The sequence below is a fragment of the Rhamphochromis sp. 'chilingali' genome, assembly GCF_963969265.1.
Source record: "Rhamphochromis sp. 'chilingali' genome assembly, chromosome: 3".
Lineage (NCBI taxonomy): Eukaryota > Metazoa > Chordata > Actinopteri > Cichliformes > Cichlidae > Rhamphochromis > Rhamphochromis sp. 'chilingali'.
In genome coordinates this window covers 38,296,622-38,324,068 of record NC_137931.1, presented here as the reverse complement: position 1 = coordinate 38,324,068, position 27,447 = coordinate 38,296,622, and the positions used below count along the sequence as shown (strand labels likewise).

General features: G+C 40.0%; 1 protein-coding gene across 6 annotated transcripts; it reads right to left on the bottom strand.

The window, feature by feature from the left end:
• Positions 1-1,139: 1,139 nt before the first annotated feature.
• slain2 (SLAIN motif family, member 2) lies at positions 1,140-27,441 on the bottom strand. Of its 6 annotated transcripts, none has more exons than XM_080878780.1 (10): positions 26,745-27,441; positions 22,404-22,546; positions 12,379-12,546; positions 12,119-12,292; positions 11,683-12,036; positions 9,794-9,943; positions 8,570-8,656; positions 6,475-6,513; positions 5,847-6,072; positions 1,140-4,358 (listed from the first exon to the last, which is right to left on the bottom strand). In XM_080878780.1, the coding sequence occupies exons 1-10, from the start codon at positions 27,227-27,229 to the stop codon at positions 4,295-4,297; spliced, it is 1,890 nt and encodes a 629-aa protein (XP_080734906.1). In that variant the 5' UTR covers positions 27,230-27,441; the 3' UTR covers positions 1,140-4,294. The 6 variants fall into 6 exon arrangements, with proteins under 6 accessions (XP_080734906.1, XP_080734907.1, XP_080734908.1 ...); XM_080878781.1 differs by having other exon boundaries at positions 8,570-8,653; XM_080878782.1 differs by lacking the exon at positions 6,475-6,513.
• Between the last annotated feature and the right edge of the window lie 6 nt (positions 27,442-27,447).

Sequence of the window (27,447 nt, the reverse complement as noted above, 5' to 3'; positions counted from 1 at the left end):
TTGTACATGGTAAATGGTTTGATCGTTGCTTATTTTAAACCTTTGTTGTGATGAAATATTGTGGTCTGCTGCTGTGACAGTGTGTTCTCCACAATAATGGTTTATCTTATTCAGCATCACTCATATGAACTGTCTTTGTTCTGTGTGTCTGCAGCACACAGGAAATGATCCTGAGTGAATCTAGCACACGAAGATGAGAGTCTGGAAAAAATAAATTCACTCTTCGGAGCTGAAGAGGGGACAGAACAGTCGGTGACTCAGGCTTTCAATCTCCTCCCCTTCCCAGAGAAACACACCATGTCCCCTCCTCAGCAGCAGCGGGTGACTCCAGGTACGTAACGCTGTCTCTGTGCAGAATACATAATGTGTCCCCATCAGCAGCTGGACATAGTGTATGAGACTAAAACAAAAGTACAGTACAAAATGAATAAATACTGTAATTGATCACAGCTGACAAGAGCAAAGAACAGTGCAAGCAAATTGTTTTGTTGTTGTTGTTTGCTTTTTTCTTTTAGAAAATATAAATGTTATAGTAAAGTGAGAGCACACAGAGACAGATTTACATACCCAGAAATAATTTTGACACAATATATGAGTGTACTCTATTAAACCTATTAAAACCATGGAGGAAAAAAAAAGAGCCTGTATGAGTGTGACAAGTTGTATAAAATGCTTTGAGTGCTCAGATATTACAGTGCTATATAAGATGTGTTTTTTATGGCAGTTTTAAGTAAAAATCTAAATAAATAACATAAAAATATTCCCTTATGTACCTTCTTCTGGGCCTTTGTGCACACCCTCAGTTCATCCTCTGAAAAACATTACCTGATCTCAATTTCGGGCCCCTTAGTACTGACCACAGTGAACCATCTTCAGATGGCTGCTCCCCGCTGTATAACATGCCATATTGCAGAAGTGGTTTCTTGAACATGATGATGAGTTCACTGCCTCCGCAGTCACTTTATTTATTTTTTAGATACATTAAAGTGTCTGCTCAGTGTACATGTGGTTTAAAAACTGTCCTTAAATGTGTACAAACTCCACGGTGTGCAGCTTGTACACTTTGTGTTTACAAACAGTTTTATAGTTCCAAATTAGCAAAATTGCAAACAAGAAAAAGGAAAAGCTACATGTAAGAATACTTTTGAGCTTTTATTTGAAATGTGACTTTACACAGGGAAACCGAATGTCATGTTTGTGGATATAAAAAAAATTTCAATAACAAAACCTGTCACACAAAAGGTGTGGTATGTCTTTTTGCAACATTCGTCCTACAGCTTCCCACTGAATCTGAGCTTTAACAGAGGCACCTCTCTCTTTAATAAATAGTTTCATTTACAGAGCGAGTAATTAGATATAAATACAAAGGCGCGTTTAAAACATTTTTTTAAAGCAATTATAAATGTGTTGATTCTATTTAAAAAAAACAAACAGGCAACAAGCAAATCAATCAAGCAATCAGATGCAAAATTGCAAACAATGTTGGCAAAACCAAAAACTGGCACCAAGAAAAAAGAAAACATACAAACAAAATTATGTTCAAACTTTAAATTATAGGCACTAGTTTAAGAACACCCACCACATCAATCACCGGTACAGCTTCCCGAACACTGGCATGCCTTTTGATTCATTCTCATAGCATAAGAGGTAAAAGCCAATCAAAACCTAAAATGTATTCAAGACAGATTTTCATCATATTCCTTTTTTTCATGGTATGAATGATACACACTGATACATCTCTTATGGGGATTTGATAAACAATATCAAAGTTTCCTTGTTTTCATTGGCTGAATGGGTGAACAGGGACAAAACAGCTCTTTCAGGCTATTTTTCTCAACATTTTTTTTAAATCAGACATCAGTAAAAACTCAGAGCTAATGTTAACCTGGGGCCAGTTTCACAAAGAGATCTGAGACTCCAGTGTGCGAGGGTCTAAAATGTGCTCTTTGGCTGCCATATTTCTGCAACAGAGTCAATTAGCAGCTCAGGTCCAGTGATAAAAGTCCCAAATGAAAGGGCTTTTAACTTTAAGTGCTTACTTGAAGTGCTGTGTTTCTATTAAAAGCACAATTCAGTAGCTCAGAGTGGATCCCAAATTGAAGCTTGGTCTTGCAGCGGAAAGAGGACTATTATGAACAATTATAAATGAAATGCATGCTATTGTCTGCAGGTAAGATAAATAAAAGCCCGGGTCACCAATGTGTAATCTAGTCTGAATTTCACAAAAAGAACCACTGACTTTTATCTAAAGGTACTTTTTGTAGTTATCTGCATAATCTAATTATAACTTTCACCAGCAGGGGGCAGCACATTCATGTTTCTGTTCCATTTTTTAAATTTGATAGTTCTCTTTACCCTTCCCTATTTATACAAGAGGCTTCCCTTTTCCCCAAAACACCAGAGCAAATAAGCACGTGTTCCTCCTAATGATTAGTCAGGTTTAGGAAACGTTACGATGAGTCACTGCACCATCTTGTGGTGCAAAATTGTACTGCACAAAAGTACAGAATGGCCCAAATTGAGCTCTTAAACATAATTCAAAGGCAATGTGGACATAAAGTTAGAACGATTGTTTCTTCTTCTTCTGACAGCTTTGGTTCATTTTTATTGTTTTGAACCACTAATAAAAACAAAGATTTACAAAAAAGTACCTTTAGGTCAAAAGCGTCACCATTCTCCAGGGCTAACTTCAAATTATGTATTCACTCAGCGACACTGCTGATAAAATGATGTTCAATTATTTAAAAATAGTCCAGGACAAACTGGTTTATGTCGCCAAGCAGAAAGCTGCTGGGCTGGGGAAAAAAATTGCAGTTCACTGAGTTGCAACTCACTAGAGACTCCTGTTTTAAAATAACCAGCAAGTTCTTTTTTTTATTAGTCAGTTTTATTGTTATCTTTAATTTTATTTAACGTGTTTTGGTATTTTTTGAAATTTTATTTATGTATTTTTTTTTTTGCCGTCTTGGAAAGCACTTTGGTGAACCATGTGTTTTGGTTGGTTTTTTTTGTTTTGGTTTGTTTACGCATAAAGTTGCACAAACAGCTACAGCTTAGTTTTAGTCTCCTGGGGTCTTCCCCCCCACCCCCCAATTTAACTCGCTAATTTAAACTAAATTAAAATATGGGTGTTGAATCCTGACACATGCACGTGGAGCAGACTGCACATTTGCTAATCAGAGTCATTGAACTGAACCTACCTGCTGTTTGTAGCTTTAGTGCATTTTAAAATTCTAGTGTTGAATTACTCTGTTCCTCCTCTCTGAAGCAGCAGGTATATCTGTGAGCTGTACGAATGCTAGCGTTAGCTGTCAGCTTACCAAAAATCCATCTTTTACACACGGTTTTAGAACTGAGTCGTCTTTGTGAGACTGGCCCCTGTTCTTGAACAGACCACTTTAAGCACTTAAATGGAAAAGTATAATCTTGGCAAAACTGTGGTACGAGTCAGAACTGAGGCTTCGGCTGGGATGTCTTTAATCACCCGGTTTGACACTTTAAAAACAAAAACAAACAAACAAAAAAAGGCTTTGGAAAGTTAGCTTTGCAGTTGAGGTTCAAAACGTACATTTTAAACAACTGAAATTTTAAAACAAAATACTGATATGGATGTTTGGATGTACACTTCTTAAATAATTTTGAATAAATAATTTTCCAAAACAAACTTGTGCATACATTCTGGCTGATTTTACAAAGAGGAAAGATTCTTAAATGTCAAACCCACACAAGAGGTGCTTTCACTGTTTCAAGACATCAACAATTCTCTAACGTTACGGGACAGTTCACCTGCACAGCATCATCATAGAGATCGCTCACCGACATCTGTTAAACACAGAGCATAAAGAGAGAAATGCGTGGAAACATTTCAACCTGAGGGAAGTGAAAGAAGAACAGGGGGGAGGAGGACGAGGAGGAGGGGGAGGGAGGAAAGCTGGGCATGTGGAGATATGGACAGTCTCACGGATGACTGCAGTTGAACCAAAGGCAGGTGACGTGTCCTCTGATGGGGGCGCTGGAGTCGGGCTGGTTTCTTTGGCATCTTCTGGGCTGTCTGCACTACATGCCTGACCCCTCCAGAGCCAGTCCCCACAGAGAGACACAATGAGAGGTCCTCTTTTGACACAATGTGGACTCTGTCCTCTCCCTTTTTCTTTTTTAAACTCTTAATCAAATGTATTTTTGGGGGCTTGGTCTTTCTGAACTATAAGAGTTATCTAGGTAGATAAAGTGCCATGTTAAAATATTTCCTCCTTTTATTGATAGTTTTGACTGGAGAGCCCCCTGGTGGCCCGCCTTAGTAACAACCTTCTCTCCAGTTCTCACCGCCGCCGCTGTAAGTCCGCGGACCAGGAAGGGACCTGAAAAGGCAAGCAAGGAAAATGCATTTCTGTAACAGCCAACAATAATAATAAAAATAAAGAGATACAAGACAGAAAACAATTCAAAATAAATATCACAGACACATTAAAGCACTTAAAATAGATAATAAACAAAACAACTGAAAGACATCAGCCAGACTCTGATGGAATCGCATAAAAATATGTTTTAAGGACTGATATAAAGTTGGTCATTAATTCTGCGAGCCTTGCACTCCTAGCCAGGCTGTTCCAAAGTGAATGTCTGCATATTAAACCAATAACAATGAACAGAAAGTGTGATTGTTAGTGCTGTCGCTCTCCAGCAGGAAGGTCCTGGGTTCGAATCCGCCAGCGTTTGCCTGGAGGTACTTGTGCTTCCTCCCACAGGCAAAGAGATGCAGCTTTGGCCACAAGTGTGACTCTAGTGTGTGTGAGTGTACCCCCCTCCTGTCCTATGACAGTGTACCCTCAAACCTGAACTGGATAAGCAGTTAAGAAAATGGATGGATTAACCTTTCCTGGGTGTTAGTTTCAAAGTTAGAAGGTTCTTATTTGGAGGAAGCAAGACTGGCCAACCTTTATAAGAGTGGAATCAATCTGGGAATGGAACCACCACAAAGCAACACACAGAATGCAGAAAGTGAATTATAGAAATTAAAAGACAGGCGATAACAGTAAAACTGCACGAATTTGTAAGAACAGTGGAATCAAAAGACATTAAAAGAGCTAGTGGTGGATGGAGATTCTACAACCACTCACCACTAGCTGGAGCTGCGGCTACACCAGCATTTCTCTCTCTCTTTCTCGGTCAAAGTAAAATAACCAGCCAGCTATTTAAACCTGGAAGGGAAGAATGCTGCTGCTGCTGCTACACTCAGGAAATACAATAAGACTGTCTGTGCAACATTATGTGACAGCAACTAAAAATTTCAGCAACATTTAATTTACGATTTGATTGTTGAGGAATGTAATTACAGACATTGTCTGTTAGTCTGTTGTGCTCAGCTTTGACTGTTGTCTTGATATTAGACTGGTCAATTTTTAGTAAATTACCAGCCAGAAACATCACTGGTGTACACATAAGAGCGAAAATATATATATATATATATAAGCACAATACGCCTGCCTGGTAACACTTTATAACCTGCTGCATGACTAAGAGTGTAATTCCCCTTTAATTAGATGGAACTTCAATGTATTTTATCTGAAATTACAGTGTAATCATATTTACCTAGCGATACTTAAAGGTAGGCACACTGGAATAAAGGAGGTTAAATTAAAGTATAATTATTTCTTGCTTGCTACCTCTTTATTCTGCTGCAGCTTATTTCAAGTATTTGTAGGTAAATATAGTTACATTGTAATTTAAAATGAATTCCATTGAAATTTCATTTAATTACAGGGGAATTACGCCCTTATTATAAAGTGTTACCGTCCTCTTTAATCAGACAGAGAGGTGCACAATAAGGACAACGTGTCTGTACATACCTGCGCACGGGTTGGGCCAGTTTGCTGCGAGGCAGAGGGATCCCACCGCCTCCTCCTCCTCCTCCTCCTGTAGAAGCACTAGGTCGGGGCAGGCCACTGCGCGGAGGAGCTAGGGAGCGGGTGGGGGTGGAGGTGGCAGAATTGGGGGTAGATGTGGCCTTTACCGGTTGCCGCAAGGCTAGTGGTGATGGGGTGGCAGGAGTCCGTAGTTTACTGGGAGATGGAACTGGAGACGGGCAGAAAAGTCAGGTGTAAGTGGATTATGATGGACTGCTTTCATACACAGTATCTATATAATGAAGTAATGATCAAAACCACGATGGTGTGAGGTTAATTTAAATATGATGCCGGTATAAAAAAATCTGAGACAGTATGCAAGCTTTTACTAACAACATCCATTCCAAATTCACAAACTTCTACATAAGTTCAAAAACATAAATAAATGAACAGAAAGGTTAACTAGCACAGCTGCCGGCTATGATTTTTGATGCATTGACAGAATGAGATGACACAAACACACAGAGCAAACTCTACTAGTAAAAACCAACAACACAACATCGATGCGGCCACGGCGTGGAAACCACAATCACGATATTTAAAAAGGTGGAGGCTCTCAGTGAATACTCACTGAAATCACCTTCTTCTCCAAAGCAACAGGAGAGTGGGACTAGACAAAGACGAAGACAACAGAGACAGGCCTTATTTCAGAGCAGGGAGGGAGGAACGTGCTGACCATGCAGTGTAATGTGGCATTTTGCTCAAAATGGGCCTTTAGGGCTGACGCCACACATGATAAAGGCAATGAGTCTGTCATCTTATTTGACAGAAATCTATTCAGTTTCCTCTAATTTTTAATTATCTATAAAGAAAAATCCTTTGACTAAATAAAACCCACCTAAATATACAGTAAGAAAAATTATTTAAATTTCAACACCTGACGTAGGAGAGGATTTTCTGCTGGGATAACTAAAACCTCTTCGGGGCCACCTTTAACGATGTTATGTATTTGTTAATGACAACCAAATGTTTTGTTTTAATTGCTTCCTTAGTAATTGCCCTTCTTATTCCTGCTATTTAGTGAAAGCTGCTGGCATCTCTGGGAGGAAGTGCACAACAAAGCGAGATTAATGGGTTAGTGAGCTCTGTCATGAAGTTGACTCTCTGTGTACCTGGCTAGGTCACCATATCTTAGGCTAGGCACATAACCTGGTCTGGAGTAGGTTTGTGTTCAGATCTTCTCTTTAAAAATCATCAGGATGGATTTTCATTGATTTTTTTCACTTAAAGCAAGTACAATACAGATTCTCTAGACTTATATTTCATACAGGCAAGTTGATAGGCTTACTAATATCACAAAAGGAAGCTGTGCAGTAAAGTTACAGCTCGACAAACTGTGTACTGCATGCATTCAGTTGGTCATGGAGAAAATGTAATATTGTATTTATGCTTGGTCCCAATCTGCTGCCAAATCATTTTGTACACTGCTGAGGTTGTAGCTAACGGAGAACACATTAGAAAACTCATCGGCCTGTTTGTTGGCAATTTATCACTGAGAATAGTCAATCAATAACATTTATTTCACTTTGACCTGCCCACAATCTACGGGGATTTTATGAGGCTACAGGACAGCGCTATGCCCAGACATGCAGAGTAATAATGTGTATCATGTTTAAAGTTTCAGGGCTCTAACGTGCAGCACTCATGGCAACATTTAGCAGTAAAATAGATATGTATTGACTTATGTATTCACAAGATTTCACAGGATTTTCAGGAACGTTGTTTCTTTTTCTTATTATATTTTGGGGTTTTTAGATTTTATAGATCTGCATCCAAGAGTGAAAAGATGCTTCGATCCCTTTTTATGCTGAGCCTGAAGCAGAACGCCTGGATTATAAAAACCTCCATCGTGATACCCGCCACCTCTGACTGAGATTTTACGTTGTGTCGAGCCAGCTATCGCAAAGAAAGCCTGGCTATGTTGGACTTGCATCGTAGGAAAGCCATCAGGTGTCTTGTATGTGTGGCATCAAACAGGTAAAGAGCAAGAGAGAAGAAAACTAAACAGTGAATGAAACAGTACACGCTCTCCAGCCTTTGGATTTTTGCCAGTGTCACCTGTGCGTCCATTTATACAAAACAAGTATTTTGAACATCAGGGGCAACTTTCTAACAGCTATCAAGATGACAAATATTATAAATGCACAACGTTTATTTACAACTATTTTTATTATGATCTAACTGTCGAATCATAAAAAAACATAACTGAAGTCTAATTAACTATCAGTTTACTATTTATTAGCAATGGCTATTCTAAGGTGTTACCTACCTGAGACAACACTGACCCTGTCATGCATGATTCTTTACAGAAAGAAAGTATTACCACAACCAAAAGAAAATACACATTCACACATTTCTTACAAGGTTGCAAGATCATCCTCATCTCTGACAACAAACGTACTCCATGGTTACCTCGTATTAAACATCTTGCAAAGAAAGCAACAAAAATAAAAGGCTTAAATTCAGCGTGTGCTCAGCGTTGCTTTACATTCTCAGCCCTTCAAATGACGAGCTGGCAACTTCCCTCACTTTCATTTCCGCTCCATAAACATAACAACCCATCATTACAACTCATCAGTCATCTGTACCTTCAGCTGACTTTTATGTTGTCACAAATTGTTCATTTGTCTGTGTGAGAGAGCAGTCTCACAGCCTTTAGCTGTTACCTCGTAGGGCAGTGGGGCTTTGGAGCTGCTGTTTGGGTTTCAGTGAGGTGCGAGAAGGGGTCAAGTATTTCGGGAGCTGAGGTGCTGCTGGAAAACAGAAACATGTCAGCACTAGACTTCAATCTGTCACAGAATTCATGGAGAAAGAGGGGCTATTTTGGCACTGGAGGCCATTTGAGCCTGAGGTGCAGGTTGAGGACACTAGAGGGCTCTCCAAGCACACACGCTGAGATAGTGAAGGAGGAGCACGACTATCAGAGCAAAGTGCCCTCTGCCTCTGACAGGTTTAACAACCAATCCCAGCACAGACAGAGAAAAGGAGTGTATGGTTTACACATGCTTTACAGGGAAGAGAAGCCAGTGATAGAGGCAGCAGAGGTGCCCATGTCCAGTACAGCCAAAGCTCAGAAAAACACAAACCAGTCACCACAGATAAATGTATAAAGACTGAGGTAAAAACTGAATTGCTGCTCTGTATGTATGCATAGGGAGCACACAAATACACCATCCTTCCACACTAGGAGTTAAGGCAAGAAAGAGGCAGCTACCACATGATTAACCCGCTGAAACTTCCTCTTTGACCCCTCCATCTGCCTCTAGTAACAGAGGAGAGATTACAGCTTCTGGATTAAGGACTAAATCATTACCTTTATCTCCCATTACAGGATTATATCAAATGGATAGTCTTAACTCGCAGAGGAGGATTTCTAAGCTCTTAAAAGAGACCATAAAACCATTGGACATGAAATGTAAAACAATGTTTGTGTCACAGATCCCCCGAGTCGCTCTGGATTGTCAGTGTTTCTGGCATCATGCTTTTATTCTGCAGGATGAGTGCTTTTCTTTGAAGTGAAAGTTATGCCAAGACAATAAGAGGAAGGATGTGTGTGTGTGTGTTTGTGTGTTTGTGTGTGTTAAACATATTACAAGGAAAAAAGATCAAAGACAAAAGAGGATCCCCAAACACCAAAGCCATGTCACTACAAAGCAGTGCAGTCCCTACACCAAAGGTGCAGCCAGAAGGATTAACGCTCACACAAAAGCTAACATGAGATTACACAGCCTGCCATGTCGCTGAGCTTGGAGAGCAAAACAAATATCGATCTAACAAAAAGTTACTTCAGTAATGAATCTGACAGTCTAAAGCTTCAAGTTAATAAATATTTCGCATTCAAACTAAAAGGCTTAAAAAGTGATGCTCTCCGTGGCTGTTACAGTACTCACTGGCAGATTGGCTCTGGTGTCGGGGGGAGCCACCGTTTGGCACTTGCAGGTTGGACTCACAGCTGCGACTGTTCTTCACGGGCTCTGGGGCCTGAACTGCCGCCGCCACCGAGGTGCGTGTAAGATTAGGAAGACTTCGGCGCAGTTTTTCTACAACAGTAGCACAGGCCAGAATCAAAGTCAGCGTCAACTCAAATCACTGTTTCCCACAGATAAACTTTTACTCGCCGGTGTACTCCTACATGTATTAGTTTAAGCATATTTGGTAACATACTTATCCATGTGATTACCGTAATTGTCGGGCTATAAGCCGCTACTTTTTGCACAAGCTTTGAACCCTGCGGCTTTTAGTCAGGTGCGGCTTTTCTATGGATTGTCCATGATTTTTGTCATATCGTAAGACGATTTGTTTTGTTTGTTCCGCTGTTGTACGGCACTACGTTGCCTGGCGGAAGGATCAGGGTTCAAGAGTGGTATGTTAGTCACATGTCCGTCCGCCAGGCAACGTAGTGCCGTACGAAGTAGCGCGAAAAACAAACTTCAAGGTAGCCCTACGCATTCAGCGGGAGGCGTGGATGACGAGCGGCGATAAACTTGCGAAAAGCAAGTTATGCCCAACTCCACCGGTGGATTCTGACAGCGTGGAAAAGTGCGAAAACATCCACGATCACCAACGGATTTTGAAGGGCTGGACTGCTGCATGATGGAGAGGAGGACACCGCCATGGCCCTTCTGAGGGTGTTCGACTCTGACACTGACAACGAGGATTTCTTTGGTTTTGAAAGTGACAACGAAGGAGAGAAGCGGAGAGTGGATGACGAAGCCATCCTGAGCCTGTTCGTTTCCGACATTGGAGAAGAGGACTTTGGTGGTTTTAGAGCGCAGGAAGAAGAGAAAGATGGTGAATGACTGACTTTTCTTCTTGTTAAAGCCGTGTCACTGCACCTGAGCCTAAAAGGTAGTCCGAATCTATTTTTCTGGTGTGCTGTAGGTTACTGTTATGTACTACATGTGCAAATATGTACCCATAACTTGTTTTTCAAAATATTAATAAAAGGGGTGTGTCTCCAAACAGCCATCTCTTTCCTGACAATTCCCTTTGTGCATATTCTCTTACATATGATAAGTCAACATTGAAACACCTGCGGCTTTTAGTCAGGTGCGGCTAATGTATGTACAAAACAGGATTTTACCCTGATTTTAGCTTGTGCGGCTAATATTCAGGTGCGCTTTGTAGTCCGGGAAATACGGTAAGTTATGGACAATCACCCTTACCCTTTCTGTCTCTTGTTATTTTTTCCCATAGACTGCATATAAAATAATGGATGCTGGTATTTTGGTGTGTTGAAACCAGGGGTAACGAGTAAAACATGGATCCCAAATGCCAAACTCATTGATATGCTCACTGGCTAACGACTGTTACAGACAAGTAGCTAGTGAAAACCCTTGAAACTAGCTACTGAGACAATAGTATTTAATTTTTACAGAGCAAGTAGGCTGCGGGTCAGCTAAAAGGAACCCATGTTTTGGGCACTTCTGAGTTTGCCTCATTTTTTTTTAGCTACATTTAGGTCTGAAAAGTCAGTCTTTATTTGGCTGGCTTGTTGGCCAAGTCGCTGCAGTGGCGGTCTTTGATAAACAGCTGTTTGAATTTTTTGTCCAGTGTCCACTGACTGGTGCCTCTGGTGACAGCAGTCGTTCTAAACCTCCATCTCACTGAGATCACAAAGTAAGGACAACCATCCCCAGCTTCCTTGCTGCTCTCTGACTTTAAAATCCATCTGATTATACATCTGATAATAAACACATTACTTGTGATGAAAATAAGACCTAATGTGTGAAACACTGGAGTAACTGAAACATGCAACTTGTTCATGTCCACTGCTTACCTTCATTTTTCACCACATTAGTCTGAAGGTCATGCCCGTGGCTCTGCAGCGAGTGACGAGGCTGCTGCAGGCGGCTGATGATGGGCTGAGGAGAACCCCGGCTGTGGCTATAGTCGATGGAACGAGCAGGTGAGCGCGAGCGGGGAGAGTTTCTCGGGGATGCACGGGGAGAGTGGCGAGGGGAGGGGCTGAAACGGTTGGAGGGCAGGTGAAAGGCCGGGTGCACCGCCTCCTCGTCGTCCTCCAGACTATGAGCATCTAGCTCCTGGTCACTGAAGGTGCTGCGCCGCAGGGAGTGGCAGGATGAACCCGAGCTCCGTCTGGATGCTGTTGCAGCATATTCCTGTCTCAAGCCTGTTGGCAAAAAAGGTGTGGTGCAAAAAAAAATGTAATTGCAAAAAATTGAAGAATAAAGCTGTGGATGACGGATACATACTCTCTTCCTGCATGCGTGCCAATATCTGGACATCAGTGACATCATTGAGTTTATAGGTCGTTGAGGATCCCACTGAGTCCTCATCCATTTCTGACGTGCTCAGCTCGCTGTCCACCGATGACTGCGGACTAACTGCAGGAGGATTCCTCTCTGCTGCAGAGTTTCTCTGATGAACTGGTGCAGAAATCATATGTGAATGTTTTAGAGATAAACTAAACAGATATCCTGAAACAGACAGTGAACTATAGAGAGACCCATACTTGCGTTACTGGGCATTAGTTGCTGTCGCACGATGGGCACTCTGCTTGGGGTTGAGGAGGGGGAGTTGAAGCCACTGCTGTAAGGGCTGTTGGCTGCATTTGTGCTATAAGGACTTCCATAACTCTGCTGGTTGTACGGACTTCCATACAAGCTCCGGCGCTTGTTGGCTGTAGAGGCAAAAAGCAGAACTACAATGTCAGACAGCATCACATGAGAGACTCAGAAAGACTTGTCAATAAAGTTTTCATGTTGCAAAATCCATGCTGTCTACATGTGGTGGAGTTGTTAAGCAGTTTCACGTCCTCTCATTCACTAATCTATGAAACTTTCAAGCGGGAAAGTAGAGGTGTTAAATCAAAATACAGAATTATATCATATATTACATTTACTTGCAATTAATTATTTTGTCATCAGTTCCTTTATTTTCATTTTGACATTTTATTATATTATCTATACAAGTCAGCAAATAAATGTTTTAGATACCTTGCACAAGCAGATTTAGAACCTGGCAAATATTACCCACTAAACTATTTAGTTTTGTTGTTTTTATTGTTTTAAAAGTTGACCACTAAGAAAATGTGACAGAGAAATACAGCAAACGCACCAAACTAATAGACTTTCACTATATTAGGTACTTGTATATTTGTCCTGGACAACTAATAGTATTAATATGTGTGTCCTGAGCAATTTCATCACTCTATTGAGGTGATATGATTTCTTATTTTTAACATATTTTACCACTATTTCTTCTGGTAAGTATACTACATTAATAGGTGAAAAAGAAAGACTGTTCTCAATGAATAATCCATAATATTCTCTTAACTGGGACCAGTTAGTCAAGTCAAGTTGGCTTTATTGTCACTTCAACCATATACAGTTAGTACACAGTGAAGCGAAACAACGTTCCTCCAGGACCAAGGTGCTACATGCAACATAAATTTACAACATAAATTAACAGAAAACACTAAACTAGCTAACTAAGAGGCCTAGTTAGCTGGCTAGCAGAGACAAGACAGACTGACCTAACATAAATTACAACATAAATTAACAAAAACTAACTAACTATCTAAGGAAGACTTCTTTTTTTTTTGTTAACAGACAGCAGACAACAAAGTGCATGTGCAAATGTGCAAACAAGAGCAACAAAGTGACAGTGTGACAAAAAAAACCACAACGTAAAATAATAATAAGGTTTTGTGATGATGAGTTGAGGTAGTGGAGGAACAGTAAACATTCCTTAGTGTAGCAGCAAAAATTAGGAAGTAAAGAAGTTAGTGCAAAAAGTCCAGTGTTTGTGTTGATTAGTCAGTCCAGTCTCAATGTTTTGAGGTAGTTGAGTCAGCCTGTTCTTCAGTAATGGTTCTGTCATTCAAAGGATATCATAAAATCTGCACTTCATCCTACAATACCTGTCAACCAAACACGGTCATGGCCAACATCAGCCTTGTTGACTGCTTTTGAACCTTTCAACAAATGAGGAGGCGACCACCAGGTCAGTGGCAAATTCCTTTCTGTTGTGCAATATAAAGTTTGTGTTGGCTGAATGTTCAAAGATGAAGAATTGCTGAAAGACTATAATAAAAAATATTTGTTTTTTTATGCTAAAGAGAGAATAAAAAACAACAAAACAAAAAATATTCATCACCATCGATCACATAAACATCCCCGCATACCTGCTGAAGGGGGATTTTTGTTTCCTCAACTTCATAAATTACCTGCGTATAAAAACAAACTTGCAGCTATCAATCTTATAGTTTCTACCAAGAATCACAACTTTTAGAGAAATGAAAGTTTAGAGAAAGTCTAAAATCCAACTCATAGAAATTTGGGATCAAAACTTGTCGTTCATTGTTTAATCTGCTCATTCACCATCTATACGCTGTAACCCCTTAAAAGCCCTGACGAAGCTTGTTGGCCTTCTGAGCATTTGACTATGAACATCAGGAGTGTCTGCTCGGAGCCAGCACATCTATGCCTGCACATTGCAGAGCTTTTCAATCTGATTGAGTCTCTTATAATGTATGCTGAGTGTGGGCCTGATGGAGACTTCCTACATCATTAGCTGGGACAAACGCTTAACAATGCAAACCATTCAGTCCATATACGCACAGAGCACAATACAATTCTCTGTTAAACTCAGCAAAGCAGCGGTCACAGGCTACAGTCCAAAGTCGCTGGTCTGAATTATGATATCAGACTCTGGACACTCTGTCACAGTGATACTCTGATTGGTTTAGATGGTTAACATCTCTCGAGTTTGTTAATTTAACCATCATCACTCTGTTTTAATCTCTCTTACTGGATGTGTTTACATTGCTCGGTGGTGAGGCAGCCTTTTAAGATCAACTCTCTGCTCTTTCCACTTTCTCCTGTTCCACCTCGTGCTCTGCACTCTGTCCTCCTGCATTATTTAGAAAACGCCATCATGTCTCCTCTGCTGCAATCCACATGGATCAGATCCTGTGGAATGCCAACAACGTTGGAACGTGTTTAGTCAGAAATGCTGCACTCACTTAGCCAAAAGACGCTTTGTTTTCCAGAAAAGAACAATGAGGTCAACAGATTTAAAGAGTTCACCTGGTGAAGTGGTAAATGAAAGAGTAAATACTAATCTGCATGTTCTGTAAAGCTCCACTGTGTTTACATCACAAGAAAGTTGATATAACAGCATATTTCTGTGACTGCATACAGTAAAATCATAAACAGTGGTTACTGGATCCAGAACAGTGCTGCAAGTGTTTGTTTTGGATTTTTTAAAATATTTTTTTAAAAAATATATATAACATTGTTTTGTTTTCAGCTCAAATTCAGTTTCCAGAATGGTTCTGCTCCTATATCTAACCTATATTTAAATTTGATTTTGTTTTGAAAATACTTTTAGTGTTACTTTTAGTATTTTTTTAGAATTTAAATATGGATACATATTTGAAAAAGACAAAATTCAAGAGGTTCACTATACCACACTTGATATTGATATACCTTTATTAGTCCCACAAGGGGAAATTTATTTGACCACGAGTGTGACATCGTATCTCAGATGAGGTCTCGTTCTGTCCTTCACAGAGCTTCAGATCTCACTGTTTTAGAAGCTGAATGTTTAGCCTATAAACTGTCTTTTATTTTGAAAATAAAAGACTAAATTTTCTGTACCAATCCTGTATCCGACTTCCTGTGCTCCTCTTCTGCGCTGTGCAACTTGATGTGGCTTCCGTTAAAAATAGACCAGGCTACATTTCGAGCTTTTGAAATGCACTGTGGGTCATTTGGCAGAACTGCAAACACTGTCCTGAGTGGGTGCAAATAGTTCTGATGGCTATGTTGGAGCTGGTGTATTTTCAAGGTAACGGTTACACAGACATCCCAATTTCAGTAAACATCAAAGCCTCCTCAAACTGTTTCTGCTGGCAAATTTGATTAAATTTAAGAATTAAAACTAAGTACACCATATAGTTCTAATTACTTTCTGTGTAATTTTTATTTTTATTAATGTTTTTTCATATCGACTTTTAGTTTCTGTAAGTATCATAACTTGATTTTAGAAGGATATCAGGATCCACAGTCTGTTATTTTACAATATGCTTGAAATGTCCAATTTCTATCTCATAATGGGAAAGAAGTCATTCTTTCAATATCACTTCTAAGTCAGGCTAAGCCCCACACCTGGTAAACTTTTCATTTAAGTTGATCATCAACTTTTAAAAATAATTCTGCCTGTTTGTGTACAACACAGCAGAAGAGCTTGGCATACTTTAGTCTGTATTGGGTCTAAGCTAAAATCACAATGGTGCTACAGCTCAAAGGGCCAATTCAGGTTTCAGAGGATTTAGATGTGGTTAGGTGACCTGGCCTATCACAGCAACCCTAGCAACACACTTTCAGTAGAATGAGACCAATCTGATGGGATCAGTAGCACAGGGACCAATAAAAATAGAGTGTCCTTGACACCCTCGTGTACTGAAACAAGTCAGTAGAAAGAAAAGGAAATGTTCTTTCTGCCCACTGTGACTGATGTCATTTCCATTTACTGTGATATGAAATTGTGCTGCGCCAGTCTGTGGAAACTTCAGGCCAGTTTCCACAGGCAAAAATAAAACTAAATGAGGCGGCACACAACAGACTGCTTAAGGCCTTAAAGGGGGAGGGAAAGAGAAGACCAACCTTTCATTGAGGCCATTTGATACAAAAATAAAATAAAAGAATGAATGGGTTAAAGCAGCAGCACGGAGCTGTAAGCACATCCAAGAGACAAGCAAATAGAAAAACTATTGTATGCTAGAGATAAATACACCAGAGAAGAAAGGGGATAAAACTGGCAGAGACATGCAAGAAGGAGGTGCAACAACTGTGCAAAAGTCAGAGCTGAAAACAGGGCAGGTCAGCCATGTGACTGTGGTTGGGACCTCTTGGGTCTTTTACGTACTCTGTGGAACAGCTGTCAAAGCAGTGCAAAGGAAATGAGCTTTGTATAATTGTACAGCACTAATAACAAAGTGGTTCCACTGCATATCTGAACTGTCTGGTATGAATAAAGTTGTGCTGTCTGACTAGTATAGTCAACTCAAGGAGATGTCTCCCAGGAGTTTCCTCCCTGTTGTTAGTTATATAACTGAGACACGTCATCTGTGGAGAAGATTTTAACAGGGTGTGCGCATACAAAAGGCTTGGGTCACTCCTCACACAGAAGGTCATGTTTAAAATATCTGAATATGCACTTATTCCAGAAGATGGCACAATGCTTAGACAGATGTGAAATCTTCACACACTTTTGGTAACAATCTGCCGCAAGTGAAGAGTTTATTTGGCGATTCCATAGCAACAGCATTTCCATGCTCCTGCTAGAGGTTGGGTATGAAAAATAATTCAGCCCGGAGCTATAAAGCCCTGTCTGGTGACTCTCACAGACACAAATGCTTTCAGAATGTAGCGCTTAAAGCCAAATTCATGGTCCTGTGTTTGCGTAGCTCTCTGGCTATGCAGAGAGAAGGATTATGGGAGTTTAACCAAAGACTCCAGTGCAGTCTTCCCAAAAAGACAGATGCTGACTGCAACCAACAGCTGCATTAGACGTTTTAATGGTATTATTTAACTCTCACTTTGACTTCGCTGTGAAGAATTTTTCGATTACAACAATCTAAATCAAATTTGAACATATCCATGTTGTAAAGCTGAGCAAATTTGCCATCATAAACTTCGTTCTTTGAAAACTAAGATCGCAGTTTAGAAAATGACCATTACATTGCATTCAATAAAACCAGCAACTAGAGACTGAGCCAATAAACTAATCAGGAAAGTGTTCACTGAGCGGATAAGCAGTTTCCCCTCAGATGATATACAACCTGACTTCCTAATTCATCAAGTTATTTAAGTTTTCGCAGAAGTAAAAAGATGAGATGTAGAAAGTAAATGCATGTACACTGACTGCTTGATGCTGATCCTCGCTTTAATAGAGAGTCTGGGTCAGACACTGAGATACTATGTAACCTTATAAGTCTTCTTTGAAAAATTTCTAAATATTTTATTAAAAATCACAATGTTGGTGTTTAATTCATTAGATCTGAATGTCTTAACCACTTTACTCAGTGAATCATAAGCCTCCCCATAGTGCACTTTCACTTTCCACCAGTGCCATCTGAGGAATGAATGAGGTGGGGCAGATGCTATTAGCGACAAGGGGGGTATTTTTAGGATGACGTTATCGTGCCACACCTACATCGATGATATCACCACAAGTAAGCACCACTCCCTAAATCAGTGTTTCTCAAACTGTGGGTCAGACTCCAGTAGTGGAACAATGGGGGCGGACAAATGGACAGTAAGATAACAAACTTCCATATTAAGGTTTCATGGATTTAACAGATTGTGTGAATTTAATGACTTAAATACAAAAGTGAGGTCAATTCTCTCCTAACGTACTGCAGTAAATCACTGTGCTCCCAAAGATGAGTTTTTAGGAGTATAAGAAGATTCCACAATTGAGCCATTCAGTGAGTATTATTAAGAGAAATGTTAGCAGAATTGGCCATAATTAGCAACTAGTTTGGTAAGGCAAGAGGTTTCTCAAGGGAAGGTGAGGTAAGGCTAAGAGCAATGTTCAACAAAAGGTCACATAGTCCAGCCCATAGTAGCTGGTATAAACAGCCAATAAAGAGCAATAAGCTATATTATACAAGCCTCACTCTGATCTGATTTATCATTACTTAAGAAGACAGTCCAACACATAACTACTCCATGCAACAATATTCATATAAACAAGTTTCCCTATCCCCAGATGAGGGAAGAAATGTGTGACCAGGTGTTTCTTTCACAACAGCTGAAAGAATCCCACTGACCCCAGTGACAACCTTCACTGGACTGTTGCTCAACGTGATCCAACTATCACATGAGCATACCACAGTCAAAATGGAAATGACTCGCCTCTTAGTTTAACTTTCAGGAACGGAGCCCTGTTCTCCTCACTGAAAGGTTAAATATAATTAGTGAAATCAAAAACTCTACAGGCATAAGAAATTAGGTAACTCTGGGTGATATAAAGTTGCTTTTTTCAGGTTCTTCTCACTATAAGAAGGGGCCTTTCGAGAGTGACTGCAAACGTCAGCACGATTGCTCCATGTATAGTTATGACAATAAGTCTATCTTTCCTTATTTTACGTACTCTCATACACAACTAAATGATTTAAACCCCAACATGAAAAAAATCTGACTTTATGTATGTAAACTGAGTGTGTCTGCAGTTCATTCATTGAATCCATACACTCAGGGACCAGAGACTGATAGGTCCGCTGGTTAGCTCAGGCCATTCAGTATGGATCAGTTTAGGTTTGTCGGTGCTGCTGTTTGAGAAGAAAGTGCTGCAAAAGCAGCAAAATAAGAATACAAAAAAAAAAAAAAATCACAGATGTAAATATAAATAAGTAAGCAATTAGGCACTATCACGTGACACAAAATAATAAATATTTTGCAGGTCCCAGGGCACAACAGCTCCTCATACAATCTGCCAGCAAAATAAGCAGAAAATAATAACCCCGTTGTTTTTAAACAGAAAAAGAAGAAGAATTTTCACTCCGACCAAATGATATAAATCTAGATCATTTAGCAGTGTATGCTCGGCACTGTCACCCTTGCAACCAAATCCAAAAGTGAGGACACAACTGCTACTGTGCAGTACACTTTGGTGTTGTTTTGGTTAATCATGCACTTCTTTATTTTTGTAACCTCGTTAGAGACACAAGTGTGTGAGCAAGTTGGTCTTTACCAGCATTGCAGTGATTTATTATTACTATTTTCTGACTGAAAGGAAGATCCTTTGATAGTTGGAAATGAGATATTCTGCAGAAATCAAATCCATTTCAACTTCTTTGATTCCTATACAAGTGACAATATAGCAATTTTCTTTTCCTTAAGTTGTAATACCCATAGTTTAGGAGTACATATAAGAAATGACATACACATAAGGCACAGCCAGGTCATTATGCTCACTAGTGGACCAGGGCAGCTGAAGACTTCAACAGCCGAGCAGATATCCACATGAAAGGCAGACTCCTACTGGTGTAAATTTTGTCAAGAGACTGTGAATGCAAGGCTCCGTGTGGACCACAGTGTGCCTTTATTCCAATCGAGGCACTATACTACAATGCGCCAACTACATATACGCCCTTCTTGCAGACTCTGAGCAGTATTGAAAAGAAAATATAAAAAGGACTACACAGCTGCAGTGTCCACAGCTGTCTGCATGCACATCCTCAAGTGCCAAAACCAGAGGGCATGTGGATATCAACTACCCTACTATCAGAGCCTTGCGTTCACCCTTTAATAGCAAAACATATGGATCCAAACAGGCTGAAAGTATAACAGCCTCTTAACTAGAGATGGCACGATACCACTTTTTTATGTCCGATACCGATATCATAAATTTGGATATCTGCCGATACCGATATGAATCCGATATAGTGTTTTTTAATCAACAAAACTGTTTTTTTTAAATATCTTGCTGCATTTTGTATAAGTTCATACTCAAGTTTAAAACAACAACTACACTAAAGCTATTCTGTTATACCTGTATGCAAAAAAAAATATTTCATAGTTCAGCAATACTGATCAATCTAATAAACTTAAACCTACACCATCCTCCCTATTCTGGTATTTTAAAGAGTACTTAGCATAAATATTAAGCAGCCTAACTAATAGGGTTCCAACTCCCAGCAACAACAAAAATAAATAAATAAAAAATAGGGAACCACCCCTCACGCTCCACCTCATGATGCTTAATCGACGTAACCAACCTTAATTTGATGCAGTGTGAAAAAAAAAATGCACAGAAATCAATTATTTTTCAAGAAATATTAAATAGATTCAACATCTTTCTTCAACAAAATTGCAGACTGCACAGATGGTACCTTCCCAAAGGAAAAGTACTATAGCTTACTAGGGTATATATATTAGACTTAATAGTTACTATATACAGTAATGGACTTCTATTTATTTTGCATCAAATTAAAACTTTGGGTGTCAGATAATTATTTATTAAAAGCTAGACATTTTAAATGAGAATAAGAAAGAAAAGTATGTCTTTGTGCCCCCTTTTCCCTGTTAATGCCCTATCGGCCCCCCTGGCTAAACTTTGCTAGATCCGCCCCTGCACAGTTACCAGCGTCAGCTACGTAGAAAAAGATCCTCGAGTAGAAAGTAATAATAAATAAATTCTAACAACAGCTGATCAAGCTTAAACGTGCTGCTGTTGTTCAGCCGCTGGTTTCCTCTTTCTGGTGCAAAGTGGGCCAAAAGCAAACTAGAGACACGGACTCGCGACAGAAAAGCCGATCAGCTGATCGTTAAGCAGTTTCATGATTGAAGTAGCAGCAAGAAGAGGCAGTCGCTCCATATATCGTTTGTTAAGCTTAATGCAGGAATGCTTTACAAACATTCAGAGATGGACTTACACACTTGCTTTACTTCTCTCGGGATAACTTTGTCGGAGATGAAATGCCGGGTTGCTAGCGAAGCTCCAAATGCTATCCAGACCACCGACAGGTCCCGCATGCCACAGCCGCTCTATCACGTGATGCATACTGCTCCGACGTGCTAACGTTCTGAGGTGAGTTACGGCGTGTTGCAAGTTTTGTGAGGTGCTTTCGTGATATTTAATGGATCGGATTACATTTTTTATTTTTCTCCGATATCCGATCCAGTAATTTAGGTCAGTATCGGACCGATACCGATACGTAATATCGGATCGGTCCATCTCTACTCTTAACTAGGGATGGGAATTGATAAGAATTTAATGATTCCGATTTCGTTATCGATATCACATCGGTTTCTCTTTGAGTTTTCATTAACGGCTTTGAGAGTCACCACCATCGCTAAGCAGTACATCAAAGACATTACATTCATGCAAATTAATTGCATGCTGTGTGGTCAAATGTTTCTGAATGTTGGATGCATTTCCCCTTTTTGATGTGATCAGTGTTGGGGTCATTACACAAACAAAAGTAATATATTACAAATGTTACACAGAACACTTTTCTTAAATATCCATACAAACCTTGTGGAGCACAGACTGAGTTACTACCTTCCTCTTCCAACACATGAACTGAAATCAGCTAATTGTAGCACAAGTGTAAGTGAAACCAATAAGCGGCATCAATAAACAGGCATAGTAACAATTCCAAGGAACTGAACTACCGGGAACTGGTTCTCTACAAGAACCGGTTCTTGATTCCCATCCCTATTTTAACATAAATCAGCAACCCAAAAAACAGATGCAAGCACTAGCAGGAGAGCTGGTTCAGTGATTTTGGTTCTCTTCAGCTCAAATGCATCATGTTTGTTCGAAGGCCAGCCAGACAATTGTGAACACAAATGAACATATCTCAATACAGACACTAATAGAGAAGCCCAATGATCCAGATAACATAGTTTGGTACACATGTTATTTGTTTCTGACCTCTAACATACCAAAAGAAAGATAAATTAAGTGCATCGGTATTGTAATTACAGTTGAAACATTTACAACTATGCTCCTGTTTACCTGACATGGTGAGGTCCAGTCTGTGTATGAGGGAGCGCTTGGCTGATTCCATCTCGGGACTCGGATTGTCCAGAGCTTGGCGGCACCACACGATAGGACTCAAGGCTTTTTGCAGGGGACTGTTCAGCTTTGCCTCATATAACCTAAAAAAATATCAACAGCAAGTTATTTTTCTCCTCTAATAATGACCGACAGATCACTCCTATCACACCTCATATATGGTGTTAGTCAACAGCTTGAAGAGGAAATGTGATTGAGAGGATAACAAGCTGCTAATCTGGACCTGGTTTTATTACAAAGTGCTGCCTTATAGTGGATGATGTGGAGAGGCAGGAAGGAATTCATGTTTTCTTAGTAAAAAGAAAAAAAAAATTTTTTAATGCTAATTTATTTCAGACATAAATATTTAAAATCTTGAGCCTTGCTAATTATTTAAGGGGACTCTAAAAATATAGTAAATACCCTGTTAATACCCTTTTATTTATGTTGCATGTGTTGAGTTTTAAGAAATTTTAAGAATAAACAGTCTTAAATTTTTTTTTTGAAAAGACCATAAATCTCAATACTTAATCATATGTACTCATTTAAATAGCCAAACACTTTTAATATGGCTTCAAGTTAAACTCAAGGCTTGCAGGGAAAATACGGCCTGAAAATCACTTCACACTCACACATCTAGTTGCTCTGCAGAACCAAGTGCACACACCAAACTAAACAGAGAGACACAATGACACCTCATATGCAAACTGACAAGCCAGCGAAAAACAAAATGTGGGATTTATTTTTATTTTTTAAAGTTGATGCTGCAGGCAGATAATTTTACCCGAGCAACCTCCAGAGCTAGAAGATTAAGTTAAAGTGCCTAAAAATTTAGCTCTTTAATTGGTCAATTCCCACAGGTTCCAGTGTTAAAATGTTCAGCAGCATTAAAAACCATATTTATAGCCTGGTACAAAAATGTTTGGGGGTTTTTGCGGTGTGTGACTGCTTTGGGTGAGAGGTGTTGACAGGCAACTGGAGCTGGTCAGTGACTGCTAGGTGCTTAGAAGTTTAGGCTCCAGTTTTGATGAATAAAATTCTGGTATTTTTTCAGACCATCACCTGGCACCAGTTACCAGGTATCTGTTTCTGTTCACTGCACCCATACAAGTTTTTGCAGCTTGCTAACAAATCTATACGGCATTAGCTCATAACTTAGCGCTGCATCCTCTCTCCACATATGGTAACTTCTGGCTGCAAAAACCAAAATAGGAGCAGCCAAAACACTAACAATGAATCTTCAAAATGCAGAGTCCAGGACCGCTGGATGATGTCATGGTGGCTACATCTACCATTTCTACACATGTGACACACTGAATTAACTACAGCTTTACTGAGTGTAAAGAATGACATTTGTTTACCACGACATAATTTCTGCTTACAAATAACATTTGTGATGTCATTTTGACAGCAAGAAATACAGTCATAGACAGAGAACTAAGGCTTCATAAAGTTGCTGAACTGAAAAATGACAAAATTTATGTTACTTTTGATTGCAAAGGTATAGAACATGCATAAATAAGCTAACCTAACAAGATCATTGGAAAAGAAATAACACTAAAGTACATACAGCATTACCTGAGATAGCTGACGCGCTATCAGTCTCGCCTCATTTCCATATTAAGATGAGGTCAAAAAGTGCATTGGAGCAAATGAATTGTGACTGTGGCACTTTCAGTGGCTGTAAAATTTATATGCTTTCAACTTCTAACAGTCTAAACATGTTTTCACTCATCAAAATTGAATTTAATTGTGTTCCCCATTTATAAAAGCAATAGAAATGTTTATGAAGAGAAGAGAAGAGAAGAGAAGAGAAGAGAAGAGAAGAGAAGAGAAGAGAAGAGAAGAGAAGAGAAGAGAAGAGAAGAGTAGAGTTGAGTTTCCACTCAGAGGAGGAATCTGAGTCAGCAGCTGTCAGCAATGTTGCAGCCACTGAGGAAGCCTTTCAAGATGAAAGCAGAAACATTACAGGCAAAGCAAGGGCAGAGAAATACCGGCCTTATACTTATACTTATACTGCACATTGTCATTGTTTATCAACACAATGACAGCCATTCACATGTGGTACAGTGCAATGTAAAACTACATCTGAAACAATGATATGTGTCACGCGCATGCAGAAACAGGAGCGCAACGGGCATCTATTGATAGGCCGAGTGCTGCAGGAGCAGGCAGCCTTTTTAAATCCACTCTGATGCTAATTCATGGGATTACAGGAGTCTGTGACAGGAGCTGGCAAAAGCTAGGCACTATAGGCTAATCCCAGATATCAATCTAATCCAGAGGATGGACAAACAGCCAGGGCATAATGAGACTAGCTTGGCTGGGCATGAGCGAGCAATGTCTGAAAGTAGTCTGATGCCGAGGGCTCAGTAGCTGGCATGGGCATGCAGCTGCAAGCAAGACAGGAAAAGCTGAGTTAGCTGAAATAATAATTACAAAAAATGCAAACTGATTAACAGGATTCGTGTTTATCCTCCCTTGAAGAAACAGTGTTTGTGTTAGGAGTGTTCTAAAAATGTAAAAGCACTTGGCGCATGTTCAACTTCAAAACAGATGATATGCCCTGATTGCAGCAGCTTTTAAAAACTGCCATTAAGATGCATTAAGAGTTACGCCCTCGTGTTGCCTACTACAATATCATTACCATAGCAGAAGCAATGCATATAAGCCCGTCCTAATAAGATAGATAACCATTTCCTGAAGAAAAGGGCCATCATTATATTTTCATCCAGTCAACAATGATGTTCTTGGAAGTCAAAAACAGTCAAATCCAATTTAGTCTGGAGTTTGACGGGCTGCACTTCTTTTCTAAAGCCATCTAAGGGCAGAAATGCGCAGTGCTTGGTTAAATTATATGGGCACAATCTAGCGGGAAAGGATATTGAAATACATAGGAGTAAACAAGCAGAACAACAATACTGTATTGGTTCTATCTTCCTCTACTGTGAATGTTAAAGTGTTGCTGTCAGTGTCTGGTGAGTACAGTGAAAGTCATATTTTTTTTTAAAAGATTTTTAGCCTGTAATGTTACAATCCAAAATGTTTCACGTTGATTACATTTTTGCAGTGTAATACCACCTCTTGTATGATTTGGTATCTCTTCAAGGGCAACTACTTTCAAAGAAACATGAATTCCTTGTCAAACTGTAATGGCCTAACATAGAATTTTTTTTTTTTACTTGTGTGAATATCAGTTTTATGCATTCCAAGTCTGGCTTTAAAATGAGTAATGCTATTAGAAAGACCTAATTACAACTGGTGGATTAGCAATAGGTGCATCTAAACAGGAAATATAAAAATTTAAAAAGCAAATTTCAACTAAATTTAAAATACGAACCCCCTGATGTCTCTATTTTTGGGGGGAAATTACAAAAAGTACATTTAAAGATCTTAGAGGTAACAGGAAATACATCAGACTAATTTAGCTTGCTTTTTGTTCATGATGCAATCACAATCTAATGATCTGGGCTGTGGTAAAAACATTGTCCCTTTTTTGTTTGTCACTTTAATGACAAAACATCAGGACATGCACAACACCTTGGTTTGAGGGAACTGCTACAACTCTTGCCTAATGCTAATCTTATACACAAGACACTCTCTTGTGTATAAGATTAACAGTTTATGTTTATAACCCCTGTTAATGCAATTCTTGTAATCATCTTTAGGACCCTGCCATAGCGTTTATTTCTCCATGTTGATGAGATAACTGTCCTATTTCACATCTCTCACTTGGTGCTGCAGAGCACTTGTAGCTGTGTGCCAACTGCTGCGCTAAAGGGATTTCAGAAGAGGAATATAACCATGGCTACCTCTCCCACATGGCTGCTGGGCAGGAAAACAACTTTGATTTTTTTACTGTACAACACTGACACGACAAGCCAAGCAATCTGTCACATCACAACACCAAGAAACTGATGATTTTAATTGCCACAGGCCTGCTGATCTATCTCTGAAACTAATGAACAAACTCTAGGCACGGAAAGAATGGAGAGCGGTCTGACAACGACTGTAAGACAAAGCCTGTCTTTTATATTCAGACAGTCACAGAAGTGCCTTGGGATCGCCCATATGACTTGCCAAACAACATCCTGCAGTCAGTAATCCACAATGAGGCTCCTTCAGTGGGGATGACTTCAGATTTCAGACAAGCTACTGGAATGATTGTTCATGCCAGGCGTTTGTGGTGGCAGCTAATGTGTATAGCAGCTGTGACCAGGCATTTAAAGCTGTCACCCAGCCCCGAAGACAAAAACACGGCGGAGCAGGCAAGTTACCTCCCAAGACAAGGCTTTGACTCACCAGCTGTCCTCGTCTTCGTTTAGACAGTCCATGTCTTCCAGATCTAAGATTTCCACTTCATCTAGAATTGAGGTTTCCCCTTCATCCGTGAAGCCCCTGCTAGTGTCTGAATAAAATGAGTTCATACTCGATAAAGAGGTGGCAGCAGATGCCCCCTCACCCTCATACGCCCTCCTGAAACTGATGCCGTCATAAGAAAGTCTGGGGTTTAAACAGCGGTTGTTCTCCAACAGCCCACCGTAGCCGCCCGTTCCAGCGAACCCCACCCCAGGGAAGCCGGCCAGACCGGCTGCCATCCCTGCTGACAGGGACGACGAGTCGTATCCGGCGCTCAGGGGTCTGTGGTTCCCTGACATCGGTCCGGACGAAGACAACATCGTAGACCTGCTCCGGAGCTGCTCGTTTTGTTGTTCGAGTTTCTTCACCAAGTCCTGGAGCTTCCGCACCTCCAAGTCCGCGTTGATATTAGAGTTGATATCCTCCATAGTGGCTCCTCTCAGCCCTACGAAAATATGCGGTGGTCAGGGGTATTTTTAGGCGTTTCTTTGCCGAGAGTCCCTTTGTTTTTGTTTACTTCACTGCTATATGGGTGTTCAAAGAAGACACTTTGGTGTTCAACCGACTTGAAAAGCTCAGCGTCGTCATCTTCTCCGGTTATTCGTGCTCACGGGTAGGGTTGAGGCCATTTTCATAATACTCGTCA